Source organism: Numenius arquata, chromosome 19 (genome assembly GCF_964106895.1).
Source record: "Numenius arquata chromosome 19, bNumArq3.hap1.1, whole genome shotgun sequence".
In the NCBI taxonomy this organism is placed as follows: domain Eukaryota; kingdom Metazoa; phylum Chordata; class Aves; order Charadriiformes; family Scolopacidae; genus Numenius; species Numenius arquata.
Genome location: NC_133594.1, coordinates 2,057,211 through 2,075,274, shown reverse-complemented (window position 1 = coordinate 2,075,274; position 18,064 = coordinate 2,057,211). Strand labels below are relative to the sequence as shown.

Sequence of the window (18,064 nt, the reverse complement as noted above, 5' to 3'; positions counted from 1 at the left end):
AAAAAATGAAGCCAAGAATTTTCTCAAAGGTGACTGAAGAGTTGGGGTGCCTTAAATGCTGGCTCCTCAACTTGAGGTGCTGTGGAGAGGGAGCAAAATTTTAAAGTAAAGTGGAGAGTGGGGGACAGAGACAATCAGCGAACAACAATTTAAATAAAAATCAGGTCCTCTTCACCAGCCACCTAAAAATCACCAACAGCTGGTGAAAGTCTTGCCCTAGCACTAGACAGACACCCTCCCAGGAAATGTCTGTCTGTCTGTGTGCTCTTTGTCTCCCTGAAAAGAGGAGGTTGCACAACAAATCGATGTGAATTTAGGGTATGGGCTGGGCCAGTGGATCTGGGAACAACTCCACCCGGACTCCAAAAAGGCCTGCTGAGCTTCAGGTTGTTCAAGGAAACACTGCCGGCTCCTACCACTCCTAGTCTGCATCTAAAGAATTTAATCACCCGTCAATATTTCTACCAACACTCAAATGATTAAAAGCAGTCGACACCTTGTTGAAAACAACAAACAAAAGCCCATCAATTAGCAGCAAAAAGCAATTAATTGTATCACAGATCAGGGTTAAACACCTCGTGGAAAACAATACTCTGTGTGTGGGTGGTTTCAGAGAGTGATTTTTGTCAGAGAGACCTGAAAGTACACCATTCTCTCTCTGGCAGCAGTGCAAAGGGGAAATTATTATCAATAGGACAAAGGCTGAAAGACACATTTAGCAGCCAGACTCACCAAGTCAGACTCATCTCCATCCTCCTCCTCCTCCACAGACTCTCCCGACTCCTGTTCCTCCTCAGACTCGACATCATCAATCTGCAGCCACCATTTGCCCAAGAACAGGAAGAGTCAGTCAGGTCGGGTCTCTCAAAGCGAGGCATCGCCCCATCATCCTGCTGTGCCCCCCACCCAGCAGAGTATCCCTCCATCATCCTGCTGTGCCCCCCACCCGGCAGAGTATCCCTCCATCACCCTGCTGTGCCCCCCACCCGGCAGAGTATCCCTCCATCACCCTGCTGTGCCCCCCACCTGGCAGGGCATCCCCCCATCATCCTGCTGTGCCCCCCACCCGGCAGGGCATCCCCCCATCACCCTGCTGTGCCCCCCCCCCCATCATCCTGCACATGGACTAACAGAACTTCTTCTCCAGGACAAGAACTCCAAGGTTCTTAATGCACATCGTGGTACATCCATGGAGATGGTACAGGGAAAAAAAAAATAAATCGAAGCCAGAAGAAAGTTTTCCAACCAAATCTTAACTTCCGTGATCATCCAAAACCAGCCTCATGTCTACACTATATGTCATAATTTGGGAAAAATTACTTAAACCAATTTTAGTGCATTAAGAACCTGCTACAAGCAAGATTAGGAAGACAACTCTTATAGTTCAGTGAATCCCATAACTAAATGTGGTGAGGGTTCTGCATGCAGAGTGGACCACAGACTTATTCAGCAAGGCTGAAGCTGGGGGGGAGATGGAGAGACTCTCACAGGTGCAACGGGGATCAGGAAAAGGTCACCAAACACCCTCATTTCCATTGCTGTGCTTTTTGCCATCTCGCAGGATAAGAAAACCTAGAAATTGCCTCAATTTGTGCCACTCCTACCCCTTGCATACAAGCAGCGTCCCATCCCGCTCCTTCAGGTCCTGCACAGGGCATGTGAATACCTTTCGGGTGTTGTCTGCATCGGACGCGCTGTCTTTAGAGGTCCTGTTATCATCTGCAGGAAACACAGCTGCCTGTTCTGCTCCGTGATCATCCTCCTCTTCCAACTCATCTGAGTCTTCCTCTTCAGAGTCTACATCTATGCTCTCCCCGTTCACGTGAGGGCTGGCATCACCCAGGTCCTTTTCACTCTGAAAGTCGCCCAACCACAGGAGCCACAAAGAGAACATCAATTCATAGGACAGAGCAGGTGAATCCATCCCAGGGGCTGGCTATGTGTCCCTCCAGAGCTCTTCAACGCTGCCAGCAAAGCCAGCCTGAGAGCCTGCCATGTGTCACCTAACCCTGTTGACCTGGGGAACGAGGAGCCATGAGGAGTCATTCCAGACTCATGGCCTGTAGAAGTCACTAAGAGGAGGAGAGCTGCTGGGCAGGAGCCTTCAGAGCCCTGCAGTCTAACTCAAGACATGGAAGGGAGCTCCACCGTGCCATACCAAGGGTGCAAGAAGGTTTCTAGGGAATGGAAAGGGAAGTTAAATCAGAGAGAGGGATTTTCGCTCCATTCCATGAAAGCCTGGCACTGTTTTCCTTGAATTCAAAGACCATGGGTTGCAGCAAAAGTGGAATTTGACTAGAAGGAAGCCCCTGTTACAACTTTTTTTAAGTAACCAGTTATTTTGCTGTAGAGCCTCAAGCAGCAACACTAGACTGTTACCTTGAGGACTCTGAAGCAAAAAGTTACCTTATGGGGTAATGCTTGAAATCTCCCCAGTTCCATAGGAAACATTTTCCACTGGAAAACGTTTGTTTAAGGGTTGGTACGTGTACACCCACCCTCAAAGAGCCATTTTCAAAGCGGCAAGGCGGCTACAGGCAGGATAGTGTCACCAGAGGGAAGATGTAGGCTCAGAATGGAAAGTGCTGACAGTAACCAGCCAGCACCTGGAAGCTCCTGGAAGGAAGGGGCAGCACCATGGGGCTGGTGTGCCAGGACAAGGGACACGTATGGTGACAATAGACGTGTCTAGTGGGCTCAGCGCTCCCCTCACCTTGGCACCCGCAGAGGAATGAGTTATGCTCTTAAACATCTCAATCATTGTTCTCTGTTTTAACACTTTGGTCTTTTTCTTGGGAACCAGGCTATAGGTTCCCATTCTCCGTTTTTTCTTCCGAGATACTGCAGCAGCTGGAAAAGAGAAGCAAAAGAAACCCAAAGTTTGCTCGGGAATGAAAAGGAGAAGAGACAGAGAGCAGAGGCTGTACTGGGGGAACCACATTTGAGGGCATGATCTCAGAAAAAGGCTTCCCACTCCAACTAATTTATTTACAAGTCAATCAAAAGATGACACACACATACGTGCAAACACACAAAGGGCTTTCTGCCAGTGCCGCAAACCCACCCAAATTCTGAGTATCATCCTCTCCATGTTCCTTCTGGCCCCTACACCACCATATACAATATCAAATCCTATATTAGCCTGCATTTGGCAGTGCTGCTGATGCCATAGGAGGCTAAATAGAAGCCCAACTTGCTCAAATATACACTGCAAGGCCAATAATACCGACTTACAATGAAAGCAATCGTACAATAACTGAAGAACACGCAGGGAAAAGGTACCTTAAATAAAGAGCCATTTGCCATTTAACCTTATTTCACACCTACTGCGGAAGTTTGTTTGATTCCTTTCACTGCTTTGATTGGATCTTAATTTGTTAAGTCTTCCTCCTGGCCTTCTAATCAAATCAGTCATCACACCTCGCTGCCTGATGCTGTCTTTGGTGAATTCACATCAGAAGGATGCTTAGCGCAGGCTCTTTCAAGAACAGCATCAGCAGGGGACAGCCAGCCCCAGCACCAGTACTGGCATTTGCAGCTGCACAGCTTGTTCCTTGAAAGCATTTCTTCATCTCTCTACGATGAAATTACACCAAATATCTATGAAGAGACCTCCCTAAAAATCTGTTAACCCAATATAATTATTTACAAGGATGTAGTTTACGGTAACCAGTTGCGGTGACAGACACAGTCCCTCACAATTGACAGAAACACCTTCAGAACATCACACAGGAAGATGGGAGGGAAAGGTCTCCTCTGATAACAACTGTCAGCAAGAGTGATCCTGGGTGTGGTGGTGCTGGAAGGAGAACATCTACCTGCTCACACCGAGCACCCTGCAGAGCAGAAAACTGGGGGACTTCACTGGGAGGCTACTGTAATGGGGGACTGCAAGAATGTACCCTCTACACCATCCACAGGTGACCAGGAGGGAGTCTGGAGGACACAAGCATCATGCTTGCAGAGAAGCCGTTACATGAAACAGCATCTGTCAAACCAGGTCTGATGCCAGCAGGAACGGGATACCCAAAGGAGATTCAGTGGGAAAAAGGTACTAACAAGAGATTTCGGTCCTTGTTAACCTGCCTCATCTCCCACTCAGCCCCATACACACACAGCTTGGGAATTTTAACTCCGCCCTTTTTACCCGTCTGCGACTTCGTGGTGGCCACATAGCTCTGGTTCTGAGGTAGTGACTGGTGAAGGCCCGGGAGAGAGGGCAACGGCAACGGCTTCCCAAACTCCAGGATGTTTTTGTTGCCTTCCTCCTTAGATTCTTTTTGATCTCTGCTGTCTCTCCCATCTTTGGGGTCTTTACTTGCATGCTGGAAAACAAAATGCAGTTAAATTGAGCCTCCGCATTCAAAAGGAAAAAAAAAACAACAAAAAAATCAAGAAAATAAACTTAATTACTTTCTCTTAAGCATAGTCACCTTCATTTGCAGATAGGACCACACATTCAAAGCAAAACACCACAGCCCCTCCTCTAGCAAAGAGTGTTACTTTGCCTAAAGACCGCAGAACACCCTCATCCTGCTGCTCCTTCTCTTGCTGAAGGCTATTGCCTTTGAAGGGGAAAGGCTACCCCGCAGAGACAGAGCCGGCAGGTCCAAACCGACCGCGGGTAATGAAAAGGATCAGACACTATTTACACAGGGATTTGGTTGGCTCCGGAGAAGACAAACGAATGCAGCATATACACCTAATTCCCTGAAACGTGTCCCAAGCACGGCTCTCACATCAAGCATGAACCAGAGGAGTCTTGCAGAGACAATTAGGAAGAGCAGGCAGCAACAGGCTACCAAGATGATGAGGGGACTAGAACATCTCTCTAATGAGGAAAGGCTGAGGGACTTGGGTCTGGTTAGTCTGGAGAAGACAAGACTGAGGGGGGATCTGATCAACGCCTATAAATACTTAAAAGGTGGGCGTCAGGAGGATGGGGCCAGGCTTTCTTCAGTGGTGCCCAGGGACAGGACAAGAGGTAACGGCCACAAACTGGAACATGGGAAGCTCCATCAAAACATGAGGAAGAACTTCTTTCCTGTGAGGGTGGCAGAGCCCTGGAAGAGGCTGCCCAGAGAGGTGGTGGAGTCTCCTTCTCTGGAGACATTCAAACCCGCCTGGACACGTTCCTGTGCAACCTGCTCTGGGTGACCCTTGCTCTGGCAGGGGGTTGGAGGAGATGATCTCCAGAGGTCCCTTCCAACCCCGTAGCATTCTGTGATTCCGTAACAGGAAGGGATTCTTCCTTTTGGACAGCATTTGGCACATTCAGCTCTTAGCAAAGGCTCCAGCCTCTACTGTAGCACACAACAAACCATGGGCAAAGATGGTATTTGCCTGACACTGCAGGTTCACCCACAGTCCTGCCACTGCCACAGCAAAGACCAGTCCAAACCTACTTTATGCCAGGTTCTCCCCATCCAGCTGTTGCAACACCAAACACAGGGCAGGCTACGAGCTCCTGCTGAAAACCAAGAGAGTTTTGTGGTCGTTACTGCGTTCCCCATCGCTGGAGCCAGGCTTCTGGGCAGCTTCCACCCGCTCTGATCCGAGCTGGTACTCAATGACAAGTCTCCTTCCGCAGGGTTCCCACAGCCCCACGTCCCCCAGCGCTGCACCTCCCGCAGCACCCACTGCATTAACAGAGCGAGGGGTAAACGCTGCCACTCTGATTTGATGTTTTACACCGGATTTGCCCTCTGGATTAACCCCAGCTTCTCCATACATCTGTCCACCCAACTGTCAAGCAGGAGGCAGGTTTGGCCGAGATGCTCCAGCAAACCAAGAGCACCATCAGGAGATTACAAACTCTGCAGTGGCTGCTCCACTTGTAGGAAAATACTCCTTTATGGGACTTGTGAAGCAACAGCTGAAATACCAAAACAGAAAGAGGAATCCAGGCAAAAGAAAGAAAGGAATAAAAAGCAGCAAGCAACAAAAACACTCTTGGAAGTCCAGGTTCAGATGGACACCGCTTTCAAGCGATGTGACCTTGTGAACAAACAGGGAAGCGGCTGATTCTCCTAATTATGGCTCTGCCACGTGCACGCTGCCGGCAGAGAGCGAGGGCTCGGTCACAGGCAGAGAAGCTGTAATGATAATCAAAAACGACCTGCATAAAAAGGCCATCAAATCGTCAATGATTCCTGCATCAAGCCCATAACTTATGGCTGAATTGCCACATCTTTTCTTAAAAGGCATCTGATCTTGGATTAAGGATTTCAAAGGCGACAAATCTACCATATCCTTTGATATGTTGTTCCAACGTTTAATTGCTCTCACTGTCAAAGAATTAAATGCATTATGCTTTTTCAACTAAATTAAAATGCCCTGTATCATCAGAAACCCTCGCTCCAAGTAGATACTTACGGACTATGATCAACTCTTTTTTGTATTTTTAATTTTCTCTTCAATAAGTTTAATAGAAAGAGCAAATTAAGTGTCCATAGGATCATTTTCTGGATGTTGGCTCACTCCTGAGACTGCTTCCAGTTGTTCTACCCCTTAAAAAATGTACGTCAGGAATGCTGGGCACAGCATGCCAATAATAGTCCCAACAATACTATTTATACCTCTTAAAAGTCCCTAGTTTATAGATGGAAAGGTTAACGGTGACTCTTGGCTACAAGATTATTCCGAGAATTCCCAAGTCCCTTGGAACATCCACTGCTTTCCATTTTTAACTTAAAATTAGAAAAATGAGCTTGGGAGAGGCAGATGGGACACAGAGCTGCCTTCCATAAGTGTACGTAAGGGCTGCACTTTTTGTCCTTTAGGCGCAGGTTCTTGCAGCTGGTCTCTGATAAAACGTGCTGTTCCTCCCAAAAACCAGGAATTCACATCCAGCCCATGCCAGGCTGTTTGGAAGAACAGAATCAATTTTTAAATGAAAAAGTAGTACGTTATTAGCTTGGGGTTTTTCTCTCCCCCTGTAATTACAATATGGAAATAAATTAAAAAGCTTCCATAGGGCTGCAAGACAACCATTAAATGTGACTTTTTCATGGTAATTCCGGTAAAACACTTTTAAAAAATCAAATTAAGCCTTGTGAGATCTGGATTGTTACTTGGAGGAATATACAGCAATGCTAAAGAACAAGAATTCCCGCAGCGAGGTGACCAGATCTCTCCAGAAGCCTGATGGCATGGGAAGCTGAGCAGGCCAGTGGTAAAAGATACATCTTCCTCATACATGTGTGTATATATATATATATGTGTAAAAATACTAAATATAGAGATTGTAATAAAAAGGATCAGCAAAGATTTGAAAGCACTTCTACTCAGTTTCTCACCATCCTTCTTCATTCTTAACTAGATAAACCAGTTACATCTCTGCTGTTCTTATTACATTTTACTCTTCCAGCAAGTGGATGAAACTTTATTCTTTTCCCATTTCTAACGTCTCCGAATTCTGCCAGTTCCTTAACTCCAGCCTGTAGGTACAGCCCATCCTGGTCTCCTACGCTGAGCTTTTATGCTCTGCTCCACATTTAAACACTCCCAGGACAAAGGAAGTCTGCTGGGAAATGTCTTCTTTCTTCAAACCCCATCACGCTGGCCAAGGGCTCGTTCAGGTTGACTTTGAGCCCCTCCTCACATGGATATTCTGCATCCTTCGCTGCCCAGGTTGTCCCAACCACACGTGTCACCTCTCAGCAGAGGACAGTGGGGAGGTTCAAATTAAAGAATGAAAGGCAAAAGACGGGCTGCATATCTGGGAGGGGGCGAGTGGGTGCTAGATCATTTTGGGGCACATCAGACTCCTATCAAAGCAAAACGGAAACAAAAAAATTACAACGCTCCATTTAAACACCAAGCTCACAGATCCAAGTCCCAGCACCATCAGAGGACTTCTCAAAGTGCTGCATGCCCATTGAGCTCCTGCCAGTTTCCTGTTCTGGGCTCCCCAGTTCAAGAAGGACAGGGAACTGCTGGAGAGGGTACAGCAGAGGGCTACCAAGATGATGAGGGGCCTGGAGCATCTCTCTGATGAGGAAAGGCTGAGGGACTTGGGTCTGGTTAGTCTGGAGAAGACAAGACTGAGGGGGGATCTGATCAACGCCTATACTTAAAGGGTGGGTGTCAGGAGGATGGGGCTGGGCTTTTTTCAGTGGTGCCCAGTGACAGGACAAGAGGTAATGGGCACAAACTGGAACATAAGAAGTTCCACCTCAACATGAGGAGGAACTTCTTTCCTGTGAGGGTGGCAGAGCCCTGGCAGAGGCTGCCCAGAGAGGTGGTGGAACCTCCTTCTCTGGAGACATTCAAACCCTGCCTGGACATGTTCCTGTGGGATCTGCTCTGGGTGACCCTGCTCTGGCAGGGGGTTGGACTGGATGATCTCCAACGGTCCCTTCCAACCCCTACAATTCTGTGATTCTGTGAAAAGGCTGTCCAAGGAAAACCGCAGATAGTTTCTCCTACAGAACAGGCAGAACAACCACCTCCAGCCCTGCCACCCCGTGCCCCAGCCTGGGGTTGGTAGAACCCAGCTCTAAGCCACCTCTGTGGGCTATACTGTCACAGCTGATAGCAATTAATGTTCCTGTCACGTGCCACCTTCTTCCAGTTTCATGATGGATGGGTTCCTCCTGCCCTCCCTGTTCCAAGCAGAAGGCACAGCACCAAGCAGGTATCTATAGAACCGCTTGCAGCCCAGTATCCATCCAAGCACACTCCTGCTTCTCAGCTTCCTACCTTCTCCCAGCAGAGGACATTGGTCCTAGTAAAGCACAAAGGGGCTGTGAACAGCAGATGCTTCAACGAACCCAACAGAGCTGCTCACTAGTCAACATCTACTCATCCAACTTGCTGTGACAAATCCCAACGCATTCCTGCCTCGTTTCCTGAAGACTCAAGAGTCCTCTGCTAAAGGTGGAAAATGCCAGACTGGCACCACTGAAGCAGAAGCGACCAGGCCAGGGAAGCAATGCAGGGCTTGCAGCGATCTCCTGGGCTTGGACTGATCTGCTAAGAGTACTAACGAGGGTCAGCATGCTTTGAGTCACCCGTATTTTTAACTAAGCAGGCTCCTAAGCTCAGAAATTGGATGAAGATCATCCTCCTTCACTTAAACCAGCAAACCTTCAAGAGAACAGAGGTGTCTTCACGTAACACCTACACGGACTCCACTGCAAATAGCAGAATTAGAGGCAAGAAGAACTATTCCTGACACTAAATAAACTCCATTGCTGCAGTCAGGCACAGTTTTCATCTACAGCGTGAGAAGAACCCTGTGCAAAAGCAACTCCAGGATGCAGTTTGCGCTCCCCGTGTTCACACGTTGTCCTCACCACCACGCGTGTGGGCCACTGGTGGCCAAGAAAGGACTAAAAATGATAGAGAAAGAAACTGCATCACTAACGGCTTCATTTCTTGCAGCTTCTCATGTAGTATCAGCTCATCCTGTGCACAAGGCTGTAAAGTCAGTATTCCATGATGGACATTGCAAGGACCAGTCAAGGAGCTGAAGATAACCACTCCAAGGCTCAGGCCAACATTGCCAGAAATTCTTGCAGGGACCACAACTATGTCCAACACCACTGTGAGAAAAATACTCAAAAAACTGCTTAGATTGGGACAAGAACACAATGTTTTCTGTGTTTATAAAAATTAAACTCAAGTGCTTTCTACATTTTAATGGGATTGACCATGTTTCTATTATTGGCACGGAAGTCCCCTACAGCAGCAGGGAGAAGTTACTGAAAATGGCAAAAGACAGAATATCCTCCTTTTTTTTTTTTTTTTCTTTCCAAAAGCAAAAATACAGAACAAACAAACCTTACTAATTAAACCCCGCGCTGCTTCGACAGACCGCACCAGGCATTCTTTCCACAGCCTGGCAATTAAGAGGTCTTTCCTTACCAAAGTGAGGAAGCTAACACCATCCAAAGAGAAACCAGCCCAGAACTCCAGCCCTGTGCTGGTGCAAGGACACCGGAACGGTCCTGCAGGTCCCGCTTCGGAGCAGGGCAGCTTTGAAGAGCACCATAGAAGGACTGATGATCGCTCTCGAGACCTGACACCATCTCCAGCTTAGACCCATGAGCTGTCTTGTTTCTCTTCTTTTAAGGACTTTCATCTCTGGCACGGTACAAGCTTGAAACCAAAGCCAAGTAGCCAGGAGGACTAAACTAACCGCCACTGCCACCGGGCAACACGGCAGATGTCACGGGGCCACCTTCGTCTCTCTAGCCATCAGCTGGATGCGGAGGGGTAACGAGATTTGTACCGAGGCGCTGCCTTTGAACAGCACAAAGCAGCAGCTCCCAGGGGTACCTGCCTCTAACAACTGGTGAATGATATTTAAGCAAGAAATATCAGTTTGCTATAAAAAATTTATCACAGGCAGATGAGAGCGCCTGTAGGAGCTGCAGTGGTGCTACTCCCTTCCCTTCCTGGCTGCAGAATTATAGTTTAACTACTGAATTTCACGGCAGCTGCCAAGGAATTCTGACCTCTGCTTAAGCCTTACCTTGGAGCAACTAAAAGAAACCTGCAGGGCTTTGGTCTTAAACTAGATCAGAGAAGCCACAAGGGTGAGCCGCCTATTAACGCCCTTTAATCTGCAGATTAACACGTGCCCATTTAGAAGAGCAGATTCCAGTGTGACTTTGATTACAATTGCACTGATTTGTGTGCAGTCACGTATCTGTATAAAATCCATGGGTTTACAGCTACAAACCTGCACTTGGTGGGTCTAAAACCAGCATCCCCCAGAGGTGGGGACGCTGACCCCACTCGTCGTCTGTGTCCCCTCTGAGATGAAGCAGCAGGAGGGAATGGAGTGTTACACACCAGTTCAGGGCAGGGCAGCTCAAAGCAGTGTCAACAATGAGCCTCCAGACAGAAATAGCTCTGCTGGGAACCCGGGAGGGTTGTTTCTGTGGGCTGTGGTCTGGGGCAGGCACCTTCAGCCGGCGCAGCCGAGCAGCACCAGTTAAATACGACATTAAAAGTACTGCACAACATACACATTCACTTTCTTCCTCCCTCTAAAGTAAACCCTCTCTGTAAGTAGTCCAGTGATGGGGTCTACGGCCTCATCACTCCCAAAGGACATTTCCCGTCGGGGATATTTAACTGTAGCTGAGCTCACACACATGGACTTCACACCTTCAATCTGCCCGCACACCCAGGGAGCCCTCTGCAGAGACCCCTCTCCATGGGCACACCTTCTAGGTTCAGCCAAGCTGCCAGCAGCACTTGCGATCAGATGGAGAGCTCTATTTCGCTATGCCCTGTATTCTTATTTTTATCTATTTCCCCCCACCCCAAGGAGACAACATCCCCACCACCATCCCCACTAGGACCTGCCCTTTGTTTTGAGTTTTCTGCATCTGGGAGGGTCTGAGCCTGCTAAGCAATCCCCGACACTTCGCAAACCACCAAGTGCCACCTGCCTGGCCCCGAGAGAGGAACACAAGATGTTCTTAGGCCAGGAGCTCCTGCAGAGCAACCCACAGACCACATCAGCTCATCCCCGCAGTGCTGCTGGGCACCGACACAAAAAAGAGTGCTTTACAGCAACGCCCGTGAGCACACAGAAGGAAAGCAGTCTCCCGGTCCTGGGACCAGATATTTAGTGGCAATGCTGCTTCAAGGTATAGTTAGATGAATATCCGTAGAAACACCAATATAAGCAAAGCATCTCCTGCTCCAAGCTCCTCCTTCCTGCCCAGGCTTTGTCTCTCTCAGTTAAAACTGGTACCTGACATTTTGGGCACTGTGAAGCAGGCCGAGATACGGATTTCTGCACTGTATCTTCTGACAGTTGAGTTCCCCTGACCCGCTCCTCTGTTCGGCATTAAAAAATACCACCAGAGATACACACCTCAACCCACAGCCTTGTGGGCACCAAGGCACGAACGGAAACAACTTGGGATTCCCAGTTCAGCCATCTGCCTCTCCCGTCTCAAGAGATAACTGTGCGATGCTTTCCCTACCCTTATCATCCTTTATCCCTTCCAGACACGTCTTGGTGAAGTTAAGCTCAGAAACAGCAGTTTCCGAGCAGGAGGGGCCTCCTCCGAGCACAGGACACACACGCACACACTTGCCTTTCAGTCTGTCTGTTGCCTGGCCCTGGAAACTTTCGGGTTCTTAATAGGGGTGGAAATGGATTAGGAAGGAAAGATTGATTCTTTCCCTCCAGGTGCAATGCCTGTGTTACTGCACTATTCAGAAGAGGAGCAGAAATGATGCTGCCAACAACTCTTCTGAGGCTCTGTTCGAAAACCACTTCAACATGCGACAACATCAATTAAAATTGTCACCTGTTTCAGATTCAGCTTCGATCCCAATTCAGGAAGCAACTCCTAAACAGAGAAAAAGCTGGTTAAATTTGTGAGAAAATTGTTTTTTTCCTTTCAAAGAACAATCCACATGTGCAGGAAAAGGCTACCAAGGTCCCCTGAGAGCTACTGGATTACAGAAAATAATTTTTTGGCCCCAGTGGGTTTTTGCAGGAGCCGGGAGGAACAAATGGTTACACTTTGCAGGCAACAAAACACCTTCCTCCCCTCCTTCTCCCAGGCAGCGCAGGTCGGCAAGAAGAGTCCACCCAGAAAAGCAACAACGCTCTAAAAAATATCACCAAAGAAAACTACCGTGTGCTGTAACATCAATTTCTGGGTGACTTCCACAATTTATTTCCTGGAATACAGCACCTGCTATTATCAAGGTGGCGTTGAAGGGGAAAAGGTGTGAACGTGGAGGCTGGTGCGTGAGAAGTGACTGCAAGGCTCTGCTGATGAGCCTCTTGTAAGCGGCTCAACAAAGAAATAATCAGGACAGAAAAAGGACAACTAGCATTGACAAGTAGCAAGGACCCTGCTACTCAAAAGAAAATAGCATGTAAATTTGAAAGACAATGGGGAAAAATTAGGTAGTAATTATCAGGAAGGCTGAACAAAACAGATGTTTTATTGTCTTGCAGAAATGAGATCAGATCTTGGGTTGGCATTCAGATGCGGAGGCTCGAGCAGAGAACATGGGAAAGGCCTCTTCTTACCATCCTTCTTGCGAAATATTGCTTTTCCCCCTATTTTAAGCCCTGGGGAAACGGCCAGAGGTGCTGAGGACAGACTGTGAGCTTTCTCCAGTGGCCCAAGAGCTACTGCAGGCTTTGGTTTCTGAAGCCACTGTTGCCGTGTGAGCAAATACCCAGCGACTCGTGTACACGGCGCTGGAAGCCTTCGCAAACGCAGCACGCAGCTTCCTAGAGACAAGCCTTGAAGCCCAAAGGGGTTGCATAAAAATATTCTTTTGATGTACCATAACATATGAACGAGGCAAACACTCCCTCCTAACCTAGCAGTTGTCTTTTAGAAGGGAATTGCCTCTTTCGATTGCTCAGCCCCGAGGGATCTCGCCCTGTCAAATTCCACAAGGGTCCGGGGGTTTGCTCGGCCTCATTTAAGTGCCCAAGAGGCTGCTGGAGGAAAGCTCAGAGGCAGGTTTGGTTGCAAAAAGCCTTGTTTGGGTAAGAGACAGCCTTATTCAAGATTTTCACCAGGCTGCATGTATTGCACCCGGGCTTCCCCCTGCTTGCCAGCCCGAAAACGCAGCAGGGGGGGCAAGAGAATTCAAATGCAATCAGGGGAAGACAGAAGGGAAACGAGTGGTTGAGGAGAAGGGTGGGGAAATCATGGCAGGCGTGGTTTCTGCCCCGCTTTTGAGGTTGGGTGCCCACGAGGTTCCTAATCTTGATGTGCTCTTTGGACTCCCCACCTGCTTCCGGAGGCGCAGGTGGTGCCGCAGCCACCAGCACCTCTCCCCATCTGGGGCTGGATACCTGCCACACGTATTTATTTAAGCTTTGGGGTTTTTTTCCCCCCTCTCTTCCCCTGCTCCAGACCACAGCGATTCACAGCTTTGAGACCTTCCCATCATATTATGGCTGTGCTGCCACAGGTGGGTGACATCTGAGGATCATTTTGCATTTGCTGGTCCGTAATACGCTGGTTGCTATTGCGACCAACCTTTACACGGCTGCAGCAGCTCCCCATTTATCTCCGGATGTCACTCACACTTGCAATCCTTTCCTTGACCTAGGTGAAGGATACCCAACGGCCAGTCTCTCTCCATCATTAGACACAGCACAACGAGAGGATCTAGCTCTCTGCAGCTCAAGACAGTTGATGGTTGGACTAGATGATCTGAAAGGTCCCTTCCAACCCAGGCAATTCTCTGATTCTAAATAGAAAGTGTCACAGGGCTGGAGAGCAAGCGCTTATACTGGAGATCTGCCTCTTCCAGTATCTATTCCCTATTAGCAAAAGAACCAAAAAAATAACGAAACTTGGCCAACAAGAAAGAAAGGCCCATTCCTCTTCACCCCACTATAACACAAACGCACCAGATGACTCCACATCTCCTTTTGCCTCTAAAAAAAAAAGGCAGAGCTGTGTTTTATTAAATGATGGTAAATCCACCCCTAAGGATTCTGGAGTGAAGATTTCTGAACAAGCTGCGTTACTGCAGGCAACATACAGAGAGAGAGAGAGAGAAAACATCATCTGCTTTGCTACTATAACGATACGACAAGGCAATCAAGTTGCCGAACACATCAGCTTCTTGACAGCTTCCAAGCTTAGGAGAAGCCCCAAGTTAACACGCTACGCTTAATTTCCTTTGGGTCGAACTTATAAGAAACCTAATTTGTTTCACAAGCAGCAGCTCTGGATTTCAGCAGACGGCTGATGAGCAATACAGCCAGGAGAGAAAGGCCATTTAGTGTCTCCCATAGATCTGCTGGAGAAGGGAATTGATCAATTATATATTTAGAAACACATCAGGGAAGAGAGCTGATGGTGGCCAGGTGACTCTATTTTAACACCTCTGGCTCTCTGTAGGAAGAGAAAAAATAAAAATAAAGAAATATATATATTAAAAAAAAATAAAAATCAATCCACTCAGTGAGACAGCTCCGAATTATGCACTCAAAGAAAGCCAAGAGCAATCGCAGCAGCAGCACTGGGCATATACATTACCAGGCTAGGGGTGGGTTTAGGCATTGTCTTCCGTGCTCTGTGGACCTTGACTTCAGCGTTAGCAGCGGTGGCTTTTTTAGCATCCATGTCCTTACTGCCCTCCCCGAGCTTGGCTGGCATCGTGGCTTGCATCTGAGAAAAGGAGCCCACAGTTCTCCCTTTGCTTGCTCCTCCTGGAAGGGTTTTTGCAGCATGGCCGGTGAGAGAAGCAAAGGTGCTGGTAGTCCTTAGAGGCTGCTCCTGTGCCATCTGCTTGGTGAGAATATATCCATTGCTCCCCGTTACAGAAGTCTGTGTGAAGTCATTAGCTTTCATATGGTTTTGCTTCCCAGTCTCGCCATCTCGTTCAGAAATGCCGTTTTCTGCTATCCTATTTAATTTAGTACTAGAGTCCTGCTGGCTCACTTTCGTATTGTCCTGAGTGTTTTTAGCTGGGTTTGGGTGGCTCCCAGCTTCGCTGTGCTCACAGGAACCGTTGGTTTCACCATCTACTGCCATTTTTGGTTCCCCCGCTTGCTTTTCCGTAGCGCTTTCATCTGCAGCCATGGCATTAAACCCTGGAGAAAAAGGGAGGAGAAGGAGGAAGAGAGGAGAAAGAAAAGGGTCACAAGTGGTAGCAAAACTCCAAAGACAAGGTATAGCTACTTAGTGGCTAACGAAGAGCAAACCTCTCCCCCTGAAAACTGCTTGCTATATAAATATACATCCCTTTAGGCTGCTCGCTCACCTACCTGACCGGCTCGCCTGGATCCTCGGATGGTGAAACCTGGGGTGGGTGGCTCAGTTGAAAGCAGCGCACTCATTCTCACTTCCCTCAGCTGCAGATGCGGCCATTTATTCCCAACTATGGATTTTTCAAGGTAAATATTATCTTTAGCTTTTCCAATAACTACATTTATTGGACCGTATGTCAACAGCTCGCACCTCAAACAAAACACTGCCCCATCTTGCACTTAGATCTCTGGCAAAAGCCCTTCGCAACGCCAGACTGACACAAGAAGAGCTGGCTGGTGGGACTGCTGGGGTGAGTTTTTGCAGCACAGACACGGCTCAGCAGCCAAACGTCCACACCAGGGCTTTGCTGCCATGGGGAACATCGCAAGGAGTAACTCCCCGGCCATCACGGCTCTCCTGGAAATGTCACCCAGGGGAGACTGGCTCCTTCACCGGAATGAAGCAGCGTGGGAGCAGGATTCACGGTGTCATTTCAGAGGCAACAGCCGGAGTCAACGCAGGGATGAAGCATGATAAATGCAATTTTAGACTGAAATAATCACATGATTCAAAAGCAGCGAGATTTTGCAGACTGACTAAAAGCTCATGCACAGAGAAAACAGGAGCGTGCATGTAAAAAGCTTTTTTTTTTCCTCCCTTCCAAAATTTTCCATGCTCCCCCCATCAACGAATTTGTCCCATCAGACCTGAGCTGAAAAAATCCAAGTATAAACGCCGTGTACTTGCAAAAAGGTTTCCAACACGACAAACTAGCAGCTCCCCAGGCAACCAGGGCTGATAACAATTCACTGGCACATTCGGTAAAATGATTAAATCAAGCTGCTGTTAGGGATTCCTTGTATTGTTTTCCTTCCAGAGGCCAGACAGTTATGAAACGCATCACAAGTACCAGGAAAAGCTTTGTCCAAGTGGGCTGTCAAAGCAGGTAGGGCTGATTTACAACCAGCTCCAATCAAAGCAATTTTGGCCTACGGTGTTCAGAATAGCCCAGAGTCAAACCGGAGGACAACTCTGCACGCTGGTCTCGTTTCACGCTGCTCTTGAAGCCCAAACACTCAAGGAAGACAATATTCTGAATGTCTCTGCTGACCTGGCAAAAACCCAACGCGAGGCTAAAGCGTGGAGAGGAACCAAGATCCTGGATCCCAAGACATCAAGTCCAATATACCTGGGCTGCACAGCTCACCCGACCAGCTCTTCCCAAAAAGCACCAAATTCCCTTTGCAGTTAGTAGTAACGGGGAAAAAAACACCTCTTCCCAATTATTGAAGGTTACCCACCCCCTTCTTTCTACCCCTTTTTAATGTATTCACTCAGTCCATCTTCTTACCATTGGGCTGATGTAAAAGATTTTGGCACAGGTTTCTACACAAGCAGCACTTTAGATCGGAACTCTAGGAGCAATTAATTCTAATACCTGAAACAACCATATTATTCCCCAAACTTCCTGATTTTTGGTGCTCATCTGGGATTTAAAGACAAACATTTCCAGCATCAAAATCAAAGCTGTCTTAGAACTGGTCAATACACTTATAACATCCAACCTCTGGCTTGAAGCGTGGTCACTGCTGAATCCAAAGCAGGTTGGCCAGGGCTCTGCCCAGGTGGGACTGCAGTGCTTGACTTGCTCCAGCCCAGTCCTACCCATAAATTACAAGGGTGACAGTCCTAGTCCTGCTCCTTATTTCCACCTGAAAGCCACAGACGTTGGGCAATAAGCATCTTACAGGAAAGTGTCTCCAAACCCTGCTGCCGAGAGGTAACTCTTCTCTGGAGTTCAACTCTGGCCATTTTTCCTGATGAGACACCTGCACTATGTGGTCCATTCCCCCCAAACCCAGGCAGCTCAGCCTGCGATTGCCTCCCACACGGACTCTGCCGGCTCAGAACCTCCAAAAGGAGCTCCAAACCCTCCGAAAAGGGCTCACCAGTGATGTAGAGGGGCAGAGGCAGAAACCCCACCTCCAGCAGGCAGTAACTGAGTACCTCCCCAAGCAGGATTCTAAGTTATCGCCTCCATCTGCTGCCCTCTCATGCCACCCAGACCCCCTTCTGTGTACTGAAAGCTCTGATAAGATGCACAAGGGTTTGTTTTGAACAGCAACAACGCCGGGAGACGATCAAGTGCTGTTTTTTTCACTGGTATTTAACTATTTGAAAAGTCTTGGGCAGAGGGAGACAACAGCTCTGCCCGTATTCTTTCAATCACACAATCACAGAATGCTATGGGGTTGGAAGGGACCTCTGGAGATCATCCAGTCCAACCCCCTGCCAGAGCAGGGTCACCCAGAGCAGGTCCCACAGGAACACGTCCAGGCAGGGTTTGAATG

The 18,064-nt window shown here is 48.2% G+C and overlaps 1 protein-coding gene across 1 annotated transcript in view; it reads right to left on the bottom strand.

Moving 5' to 3' along the window:
• The window catches only part of EHMT1 (euchromatic histone lysine methyltransferase 1), a 76,699-nt gene that overhangs the window by 38,898 nt on the left and 19,737 nt on the right, over positions 1 to 18,064 (bottom strand). Inside the window, exons 3-8 of the mRNA XM_074161350.1 lie at positions 15,000 to 15,556; positions 12,282 to 12,323; positions 4,148 to 4,325; positions 2,714 to 2,850; positions 1,667 to 1,855; positions 733 to 813 (exon numbers count right to left, since the gene is read on the bottom strand). Coding sequence (XP_074017451.1) covers positions 733 to 813; positions 1,667 to 1,855; positions 2,714 to 2,850; positions 4,148 to 4,325; positions 12,282 to 12,323; positions 15,000 to 15,556 — 1,184 coding nt within the window. The remainder of the gene's footprint in view (positions 1 to 732; positions 814 to 1,666; positions 1,856 to 2,713; positions 2,851 to 4,147; positions 4,326 to 12,281; positions 12,324 to 14,999; positions 15,557 to 18,064) is intronic.